The 12001-nt window shown below is 39.5% G+C and overlaps 1 protein-coding gene across 1 annotated transcript in view; it reads right to left on the bottom strand.

The window, feature by feature from the left end:
* Positions 1-3457: 3457 nt before the first annotated feature.
* mpi (mannose phosphate isomerase) overlaps positions 3458-12001 on the bottom strand; it is a 16149-nt gene continuing 7605 nt past the window's right edge. Inside the window, exons 6-8 of the mRNA XM_079810201.1 lie at positions 8510-8683; positions 6279-6487; positions 3458-4036 (exon numbers count right to left, since the gene is read on the bottom strand). Of these exons, the coding sequence (XP_079666327.1) occupies positions 3818-4036; positions 6279-6487; positions 8510-8683 (602 nt within the window). The 3' untranslated portion in view covers positions 3458-3817. The remainder of the gene's footprint in view (positions 4037-6278; positions 6488-8509; positions 8684-12001) is intronic.

The raw sequence follows: 12001 nt of genomic DNA, 5'->3' as shown, positions 1-12001 counted from the left end.
AGTGATCATGCATCCGTGATCATGCATTTAACTGATATATGTCAACATGAAATCACAACTGGCCCTATTAACTTCTTATAGGGGCTATATGTAGAATTCAGAAACCCGTGTTTTAGAACACTAGGCCCTGTCCCAATTGTCCCAAATGGCACACTTCGGCCCAGTCCCAAATGGCACACTTCTGCCCGGCCCCAATTGTCCCAAATGGCACACTTCTGCCCGGCCCCAATTGTCCCAAATGGCACACTTCGGCCCGGTCCCAATTGTCCCAAATGGCACACTTCTGCCCGGCCCCAATTGTCCCAAATGGCACACTTCGGCCCTGTCCCAATTGTCCCAAATGGCACACTTCCGCCCTGTCCCAAATGGCACACTTCGGCCCGGTCCCAATTGTCCCAAATGGCACACTTCTGCCCGGCCCCAATTGTCCCAAATGGCACACTTCTGCCCGGCCCCAATTGTCCCAAATGGCACACTTCTGCCCGGCCCCAATTGTCCCAAATGGCACACTTCTGCCCGGCCCCAATTGTCCCAAATGGCACACTTCTGCCCTGTCCCAATTGTCCCAAATGGCACACTTCGGCCCTGTCCCAATTGTCCCAAATGGCACACTTCGGCCCTGTCCCAATTGTCCCAAATGGCACACTTCGGCCCGGTCCCAATTGTCCCAAATGGCACACTTCGGCCCTGTCCCAATTGTCCCAAATGGCACACTTCGGCCCAGTCCCAATTGTCCCAAATGGCACACTTCCGCCCTGTCCCAATTGGCACACTTCGGCCCGGTCCCAATTGTCCCAAATGGCACACTTCCGCCCTGTCCCAAATGGTACACTTCTGCCCGGCCCCAATTGTCCCAAATGGCACACTTCCGCCCTGTCCCAATTGGCACACTTCGGCCCGGTCCCAATTGTCCCAAATGGCACACTTCGGCCCTGTACCAATTGTCCCAAATGGCACACTTCCGCCCTGTCCCAAATGGCACACTTCCGCCCTGTCCCAATTGGCACACTTCGGCCCGGTCCCAATTGTCCCAAATGGCACACTTTGGCCCTGTCCCAATTGTCCCAAATGGCACACTTCGGCCCTGTCCCAATTGTCCTAAATGGCACACTTCGGCCCTGTCCCAATTGTCCTAAATGGCACACTTCGGCCCTGTCCCAATTGTCCTAAATGGCACACTTCGGCCCTGTTTCAATTGTCCTAAATGGCACACTTCGGCCCTGTCCCAATTGTCCTAAATGGCACACTTCGGCCCTGTCCCAATTGTCCTAAATGGCACACTTTGGCCCTGTCCCAATTGTCCTAAATGGCACACTTCGGCCCTGTCCCAATTGGCACACTTCAGCCCGGTCCCAATTGTCCCAAATGGCACACTTCGTCCCGGTCCCAATTGGCACACTTCGGCCCGGTCCCAATTGTCCCAAATGTTACACTTCGGCCCGGTCCCAATTGTCCCAAATGGCACACTTCCGCCCTGTCCCAATTGGCACACTTCGGCCCTGTCCCAATTGTCCCAAATAGCACACTTCGGCTCAGTCCCAAATGGGACACTTCTGCCCGGCCCCAATTGTCCCAAATGGCACACTTCCGCCCTGTCCCAATTGGCACACTTCGGCCCGGTCCCAATTGTCCCAAATGGCACACTTCGGCCCTGTCCCAATTGTCCCAAATGGCACACTTCCGCCCTGTCCCAAATGGCACACTTCCGCCCTGTCCCAATTGGCACACTTCGGCCCGGTCCCAATTGTCCCAAATGGCACACTTCCGCCCGGTCCCAATTGTCCCAAATGGCACACTTCCGCCCTGTCCCAAATGGCACACTTCCGCCCTGTCCCAAATGGCACACTTCCGCCCTGTCCCAAATGGCACACTTCCGCCCTGTCCCAAATGGCACACTTCCGCCCTGTCCCAAATGGCACACTTCGGCCCTGTCCCAATTGGCACACTTCAGCCCGGTCCCAATTGTCCCAAATGGCACACTTCGTCCCGGTCCCAATTGGCACACTTCGGCCCGGTCCCAATTGTCCCAAATGTTACACTTCGGCCCGGTCCCAATTGTCCCAAATGGCACACTTCCGCCCTGTCCCAATTGGCACACTTCGGCCCTGTCCCAATTGTCCCAAATAGCACACTTCGGCTCAGTCCCAAATGGGACACTTCTGCCCGGCCCCAATTGTCCCAAATGGCACACTTCCGCCCTGTCCCAATTGGCACACTTCGGCCCGGTCCCAATTGTCCCAAATGGCACACTTCAGCCCTGTCCCAAATGGCACACTTCCGCCCTGTCCCAAATGGCACACTTCCGCCCTGTCCCAAATGGCACACTTCCGCCCTGTCCCAAATGGCACACTTCGGCCCGGTCCCAATTGTCCCAAATGGCACACTTCGGCCCTGTCCCAATTGTCCCAAATGGCACACTTCCGCCCTGTCCCAAATGGCACACTTCCGCCCTGTCCCAATTGGCACACTTCGGCCCGGTCCCAATTGTCCCAAATGGCACACTTCCGCCCTGTCCCAAATGGCACACTTCCGCCCTGTCCCAAATGGCACACTTCCGCCCTGTCCCAAATGGCACACTTCCGCCCTGTCCCAAATGGCACACTTCCGCCCTGTCCCAAATGGCACCCCAAACCCTTGCGGTCTTCCTACTGCAGAAGTGCGCATCGAGGGCGCATATCGACCTCAAAGAGGCCGCTCGCGAGCACGCTTCTGAGACCTAAATTGACAAGGAAGACTGTAAGGGTTTAGGGTGCCATTTGGGACAAGGCCATATTCATAGACAACCCAGGAAGTCGGGGAAAGCCTTGTCTTTTATGTTTCATTACAAGTTCACACATTGGCAATAAAACAGCGATTAATCGATGAAAATTCTTACATATAGCCCATTTAAGACATGTTCTGGTCTTATTATGAATGATTCATCAGTGCAAGATACTCTAAAGAAAACAAACGTTTGTCTTAAAGGTGTAGTGTGTGAATTTTAATCGGTGAGGTTGTGAATTGCAATCGCTGACCCCTCCCTGGAGAAGCCAAGATGGCCGACGGAGAGAGCGGAGAGTGACTAGCACTCCGTAGAGAAGTTTGTCCCTTTAGGGCTACCGTAGAAACATGACGGCACAAAATGGCGGCTTCACTGTAAGGGGACCCGCGGTGTGTGTAGATAGAAACGGCTCATTCTAAGGTAATAAAAACATAATGGTTCACTTATACTCCACTGAAAACATAGTTATGTGTATTATATTGCATTTCTGTCAATAGATCCTCATAAACACTACACACCGCACCTAATAATCAAGTAATATTTGCTGCCATCACCAAAGTTATTAACCAATAAAACACAGTTTCTGCAACCCTACCAATAGTTAATTTAATGCTGGTGGTCTAAACTCATTCTGGTCGGTTTATTCTGGAACGCCCACTTTTCACCATCCAATCAAATCCCTTCCTGTTCCCCCCCCCCCCGATTGAATATCCTGTTCCCCTGGTAAATATGTCAGATTATTACAAATTAAAACGGCTATGAACAGCGTTTCATGTTGACTTAAAAGGAATTCATATACTTATACATATTTTAAAAGAACATGCACGCAGAACCTCAATCATAATTCAAACCGTTTCATGATTTTTTTTTGGTTTAGCATAGCAATTTTAACACTAAATGTCATCATAATGATCATAATTTCTGACTAACGTGGGGTTATTAATCATGCAGGTTTGCCAAAAACATGGGAACATGGTTTCTATGAGCTTGTTTCAGCGGTTGGCTTTGATTTGGACAGAACAGATGGACGCTGGACGTTTGAGAAGCGGACGTCTCCTACAGTAAGCAGCAGGCTCTGAACATGGTCATGCCCGTCGATGATGTCACCTGTAACGAGACGCTCTCATTGGCCGAAATGAAGAGCACGGAGCCTCGTTTCAGAGTGATGTCAGAGAGGGCGGCAGCAGATGTGGAGACGGCCTCTCCGTCGATAACCAGGAGGATGCCGGCAGATTCCAGCGCGCTCACAGTGTACTGACTCTCTGAGGCGGGGATCTGAAGAACAACACCAGGGTAATATTACTACAATATTAATATTACAGCTACACAATTCTTGAATGACTCACTCAAAGACTTCACTTGTTTCATTACTGGATGAATCAGTGTTTTTGAACGAATCTCTAGAATGACTCACTCAAAGACTTCTCTTGTTTCATTACTGGATGAATCAGTGTTTTTGAACGAATCTCTTGAATGACTCACTCAAAGACTTCACTTGCTTCATTACTGGATGAATCAGTGTTTTTGAACGAATCTCTTGAATGACTCACTCAAAGACTTCACTTGTTTCATTACTGGATGAATCAGTGTTTTTGAACGAATCTCTTGAATGACTCACTCAAAGACTTCACTTGCTTCATTACTGGATGAATCAGCATTTTTGAACAAATCTCTTGAATGACTCACTCAAAGACTTCACTTGCTTCATTACTGGATGAATCAGTGTTTTTGAACGAATCTCTAGAATGACTCACTCAAAGACTTCACTTGTTTCATTACTGGATGAATCAGTGTTTTTGAATTAATCTCTTGAATGAATGATTCAATGACTCACTCAAAGACTTCACTTGTTTCATTACTGGATGATTCAGCGTTTTTGAACGAATCTCTTGAGTGAATGATTCAATGACTCACTCATAAAGACTTCACTTGTTTCATTACTGGATGAATCGGTGTTTTTGAATGAATCTCGAGTGAATGATTCAATGACTCACTCAAAGACTTCACTTGTTTCATTACTGGATGAATCAGTGTTTTTGAATGAATCTCTTGAGTGAATGATTCAATGACTCACTCAAAGACTTCACTTGTTTCATTACTGGATGAATCAGTGTTTTTGAACGAATCTCTTGAGTGAATGATTAAATGACTCACTCATAAAGACTTCACTTGTTTCATTACTGGATGAATCAGCGTTTTTGAACGAATCTCTTGAGTGAATGATTCAATGACTCACTCATAAAGACTTCACTTGTTTCATTACTGGATGAATCAGTGTTTTTGAACTAATCTCTTGAGTGAATGATTCAATGACTCACTCATAAAGACTTCACTTGTTTCATTACTGGATGAAACATTTTTGAACAAATCTCTTGAATGAATGATTCAATGACTCACTCATAAAGACTTCACTTGTTTCATTACTGGATGAAACATTTTTGAACAAATCTCTTGAATGAATGATTCAATGACTCACTCAATAAGACTTCACTTGTTTCATGACAGGATGAATCAGCGTTTTTGAATGAATCTCTTGAGTGAATGATTCAATGACTCACTCATAAAGACTTCACTTGTTTCATTACTGGATGAATCAGTGTTTTTGAACGAATCTCTTGAATGACTCACTCAAAGACTTCACTTGTTTCATTACTGGATGAATCAGTGTATTTGAACGAATCTCTTGAATGACTCACTCAAAGATTTCTCTTGTTTAATTACTGGATGAATCAGTGTTTTTGAACGAATCTCTTGAATGACTCACTCATAAAGACCTCACTTGTTTCATTACTGGATGAATCAGCATTTTTGAACAAATCTCTTGAATGACTCGCTCATAAAGACTTCTCGTTTCATTACTGGATGAATCAGCATTTTTGAACAAATCTCTTGAATGACTCACTCATAAAGACTTCACTGGATGAATCAGTGTTTTTGAACAAATCTCTTGAATGACTCACTCAAAGACTTCTCGTTTCATTACTGGATGAATCAGCATTTTTGAACAAATCTCTTGAATGACTCACTCATAAAGATTTCACTTGTTTCATTACTGGATGAATCAGTGTTTTTGAACAAATCTCTTGAATGACTCACTCATAAAGACTTCTCGTTTCATTACTGGATGAATCAGCATTTTTGAACAAATCTCTTGAATGACTCACTCATAAAGACTTCTCTTGTTTCATTACTGGATGAATCAGCATTTTTGAACAAATCTCTTGAATGACTCACTCATAAAGACTTCACTTGTTTCATTACTGGATGAATCAGTGTTTTTGAACGAATCTCTTGAATGACTCACTCATAAAGACTTCACTTGTTTCATTACTGGATGAATCAGCATTTTTGAACAAATCTCTTGAATGACTCACTCATAAAGACTTCACTTGTTTCATTACTGGATGAATCAGTGTTTTTGAACGAATCTCTTGAATGAATGATTCATGAGAGATTGGGATAAATGTAAAGTTTCTGTAAATATTGTGAGGAAAGACGGCTCTGATGTGTGGCGCACCTGTATTCTCATGACGCTGAAGTCTGGCACAGGAGGGTCGTAGAGGTAGATGCAGGGGTCACTGTTGTCCCGCACACAGGGGAAGATTTTGGCACTGACTGGAGCCGGGCTGTAGTTCAACATCTCACACAGTGTGTCCACGTCAATGTATTTGGGAGTCAGTCCGGCACGTACAGTGTTATCAGAGCACGCCATACACTCCACACAGTCTGCGGGATTCAGAGAACTTTACACATGGAATACACCAACACTCAATATTATGCAAAATTAATAAATATTAATGAATAATAAATACATTTCACAAAAAGTAGGACACAACCTACGTGGCATAATAAATTAATATTATGGATAATTAAATGAATATTAAATAAAATCCTAAATGGAATAAATTCATATTAAAATAATATTACATGTGTATTAATGAATATGTTTCACAAAGATTACAACACATCCTAAAAGGAATAAATTAATACTAATGAATATTATAGATTATGAAGTGAATATTAATGAATATATTTCACAAACCGTACAACTCAAAATATGTAATAAAATAATATTAAATTAATATTATGGATTATTAAGTGAAAATTGAATATATTTCACATAAAGTACAAATAAACAACTTGCTCTGAATAAATTAATATTAAATAAACATTATAGATTAATAAGTGAATATTAATGAATATATATTTCACAAAAAGTACAACGACACAACCTACATGGAATAAAATAATATTAAATAAATATTATGGATTATTAAGTGAATATATTTCACAAACAGTACAACTCAAAATATGGAATAAACTAATATTAAATAAATATGATGGATTATTAAGTGAATATTAATGAATATATTTCACAAACAGTACAACTTGACTAATATATGGAATAAAATAATATTAAATAAATATTATGCATTATTAAGTTAATATTAATGAATATATTTCACAAACAGTACAACTCAAAGTATGGAATAAAATAATATTAAATAAATATTATGGATTATTAAGTTAATATTAATGAATATATTTCACAAACAGTACAACTCAAAATATGGAATAAAATAATATTAAATAAATATTATGGATTATTAAGTGAATATTAATGAATATATTTCACAAACAGTACAACTCAAAATATGGAATCAAATAATATTAAAATGTTTTATGGATTATTAAGTGAATATTAATTAATATTTTTCACAAACCGTACAACTCAATTAATACATGGAATAAAATAATATTAAATAAATATTATGCATTATTAAGTTAATATTAATGAATATATTTCACAAACAGTACAACTCAAAGTATGGAATAAAATAATATTAAATAAATATTATGGATTATTAAGTTAATATTAATGAATATATTTCACAAACAGTACAACTCAAAATATGGAATAAAATAATATTAAATAAATATTATGGATTATTAAGTGAATATTAATGAATATATTTCACAAACAGTACAACTCAAAATATGGAATCAAATAATATTAAAATGTTTTATGGATTATTAAGTGAATATTAATTAATATTTTTCACAAACCGTACAACTCAATTAATACATGGAATAAAATAATATTAAATAAATATTATGGATTATTAAGTGAATATTAATTAATATATTTAACAAAAAGTACAACGGCACAACCTAGATGGAATAAATTAATATCAAATAAATATTATGGATTATTAAGTGAATATTAATGAATATATTTCACAAAAAGTACAACGGCACAACCTACATGGAATAAATTAATATCAAATAAATATTATGGATTATTAAGGGAATATGAATTAATATATTTCACAAACAGTACAACTCAAAATATGGAATAAAATAATATCAAATAAATATTATGGATAATTAAGTGAATATTAATGAATATATTTCACAAACAGTACAACTCAAAATATGGAATAAAATAATATCAAATAAATATTATGGATAATTAAGTGAATATTAATGAATATATTTCACAAACAGTACAACTCAATATATTGAACACATTAATATTAAAGTAATATTATGGATTACTACATGAATATTAATTAATATATTTCACAAAAAGTTAAACGACACAACATGCACATAATAAATGAATATTAAATTAATATGTTGTTTCACAGAAATGACTACACAACATGCTCAAAGCATTATTTGTGAATATTACGCAGAAACTACAATATTTGTCTATGTTTGATTAGTAATGTGGTGACCTCTGACCTCCAGACAGATAGGCATGAGGCTCGTTTGCTCCCAGAAACATGGCCTCCCCCGGCTGCAGCATCATCCGGTTCAGGAAGTAAATGGAAAAGCATCCGATGTCCCCGGGATACTGGGAATGCAGCCGGAGCAGCAGCTCTCCGTTGCTTGCGGAGGTGTCTTTGCCTGCAGCCTCTGGGACAGAAGAACAGGTCAGACGGGTTTCCTCACCTAACAGAGAAGCAGCAGAGCCGGCCTTGGATAGGCTGTCCTCTCACCAGGGCTCTGAACCGGTTCAAGGAACGAAAACGAAAACCGGAAACGAACGAAATTTTAAGAGGAACAAAAACGAAAACGAAATCAAAATCTATTTGAATCGTTCTGAACAGAAATGTTAATTTGAAATGAGCATTAAAGGGTTAGTTCACCCAAAAATGAAAATTCTGTCATTAATTACTCACCCTCATGTCGTTGGACACCCGTCAGACCTCCGTTCATCTTCAGAACACAAATGAAGATATTTTAGTGTAAATCTGATGCTCTGAAAGGCCTCCATTGGCACAAATGCACGGTTCACTCTCAAGACCCTTAAAAGGCACTAAAGACGTCGTTACAAAGTCCATCTCACTACAGTGGTTCTACAATAACTTTATGAATCGGCGAGAATAGTTCTTGTGCGCAAAAAAACCCTAAATAACGACTTATATAGTGATGACGATTTCAAAACACGGCCTCATGAAGCTTCGAAGCGTTATGAATCAGTGAGTCGATTGATGATTCGGATCGCGTGTCAAACTGCCAAACTGCTGAAATTTGGTGATTCAAACTGCTGAATCGACTCACTGATTCATAACGCTTCGAAGCTTCATGATGCTGTGTTTTGAAATCGTCATCACTATACAAGTCATTATTTAGGGTTTTTTTGCGCACAAAAACTATTCTCGCCGATTCATAAAGTTATTGTAGAACCACTGTAGTGAGATGGACTTTGTAACGACGTCTTTAGTGTCTTTTAAGGGTCTTGAGAGTGAACCGTGCCATTGTGCCAATGGAGGCCTTTCAGAGCATCAGCTTTACACTAAAATATCTTCATTTGTGTTCTGAAGATGAACGGAGGTCTGACGGGTGTCGAACGACATGAGGGTAAGTCATTAATGACAGAATTTTCATTTTTGGGTGAACTAACCCTTTAACCGGTTAATAACGTTATTATATCGTTTTCTTTAATATTTTAATTTGGCAGTGACCAAAGGTATATGACCATCCAGTGAATATTATGCTGCGTCCCAATTCGCATACTATCCGTACTAAATAGTATTCGAAAAAAGAATTGGTATGTCCCAAATCGTAGTATGTTGAAAAGAGTATTCCAAAGATTCCCGGATGGTTTACTATTAGCGGTCAGAATCCGAAGTGCAGATCGATGCGCACTCTAACGGCTGATATTGCCCACAACCCATTGCTGGGTTGGACGAGGATTCGATTAGAACTACAAACGCGGATAAAAAGTGTTAAAAAACTACAAACATGACGGTTACGAGAGTCTGGCGGTTAAGTGGAGAGGATTAGATAAAGGGGCTTGAGTGAGCAATTATCAGTATTTAACCAGACGAAAGGATATTTATTCAATGTTAGCCACATTATATTTCACCTGCAGCAGCATTGAGAACTTTTGTAATGATACGTTTGACCATTAACTTTGCAAACACATGAGAGGAATCTCTACATTAAAGACCCACGAATGGCAGATCAACTACTACATTTCTCTCCGATACGGTAGGAAATTAAACTGAAAGTGGGGGATTTGAATTGTGACGATGATTGACAGGGCAGTTTAAACGGTGACGGGACGCACGTAACTAAGCAACAGAGTCCGTTAAAGATGACGAAGTAGTGTGTCCCAAAGCTTGCATACTCTTCTGCTACACACTCAAAAGTATGTACTTTTTCTTCACAAAAAGAGTACATACTTTTAGGACGTAGTATAAGTAGGCGAATTGGGACGCAGCATTAGTTTCTGTTCCTCTCAATTCCGATTTCGTTTTAACTCCTACGGTGGCCGATTTAGTCCAAGATTAACATGGCTTCCAGTTCGACCTCGTCCACATTCGACACGGTGCCATCGAGTGTTAAAACGTGAAAGGCGAAGCTTGAATTTACGGGTATGTCCCTCTTTGGCTAATGTACTTTCAAGATGGAGGGGCAACATGGCGACCCGCATTCAAACCCCTCACCCGTATGTGTTTTCAATGGCATATTATAAACTTACGAGAATACTTTATTACTTGAAAGAAGTAAATGTACATTAATGAGCACTTATATTTTTGAAAGAACTAAGTGTTTTTAGCTAAGAATAAACTAAAAGTTACACAGCTTTAAGCTCAAATAGACTGATTTAGGCTAGTTTATGGATTCTGTTTAAGCCTATCCAAGTAGGATATAGCATCTATCAAACATTTCTCCTATAGTCTTTCAGATTGCCAATACAGCTCAATGTTTTCTATAGAGACGGTTGATGCTTCGTATTAAATGGTATGTTATATTGCATTAAATGATCGAGCTTTATTAGCTGACTGAATTTGATTATGTGATGCAAGGACGTGTTGCGCAGTGTTTGCTTTGAAATTAGCAGTTGACGGTGCATTAAAAGAGCAATGGTTATCCAGTTTATTTATTCTTTATTCAAGCAATTTTTAAAACAAGTCGTGTTGAAAAAAAAGTTATGTACAAAGAATGTTATCACTCTTCTGAAAAGACTTAGGCATATAGAGGGCCACTTTCCGCTCCATTAAAACAGGTCAATATTTGTCCCGCTGTTTATGCTTTGTAATTAATGCATGTATTTCTGTTGTGGTTTTAAAAATGTTATGAAATAAATATTCAAGTTTAACTATCATGCGTTATATTATTATTGAGTGACGATAAGTCTTTATTTTGCGGGATTACAAATGTATACATTGTTATATATAGGTTCCAATGTAATAGAATATAACTGAAAACATTATCTATATTTGTGTTTTACATTTTGAAGTAAACTTGAGGAAATTCTAAGGAGATTACGTAAGACCGTGTAAGTGTTTGAGACATTAAGTCTTTTGTCTTTATGCACTTCCTGACCATTTAGCATAACAAGCTCAGAGATTGGTGATACTCTGTCTGGGCAGGTTTCCCAAAACCTGTATTTTCCAGACCTGTTCCTGTTCTATTCATTGTTTCTAAAATGAGCACCATTTGTCTTTAATGACTTTTGGAGCCCCTGAGTGGTTGGCTGATTGAATCTATGCATTTGATTGACACTGTTATGCTGATTAAATCAAACATTGTATTGCTTAGAGTTTCTCCACCCCTGCTGTATAATCCCTCCCCTTGAAATGTAGATAAAATACAATGTTCAACTGGCTTTAGTCAGACTTGGAACCTCAGCGGAAAGACAGCACGTTTTTCTCAATAAAGAATCCTGCTGAAAAACCTATCCAAGTTCTCCTGGTCTCTACTTCAAGAAACATCAGAAGT

The sequence above is a fragment of the Gobio gobio genome (assembly GCF_949357685.1).
Source record: "Gobio gobio genome assembly, chromosome: 25".
NCBI classification, from domain to species: domain Eukaryota; kingdom Metazoa; phylum Chordata; class Actinopteri; order Cypriniformes; family Gobionidae; genus Gobio; species Gobio gobio.
This window is presented reverse-complemented; position numbering and strand designations above follow the sequence as displayed.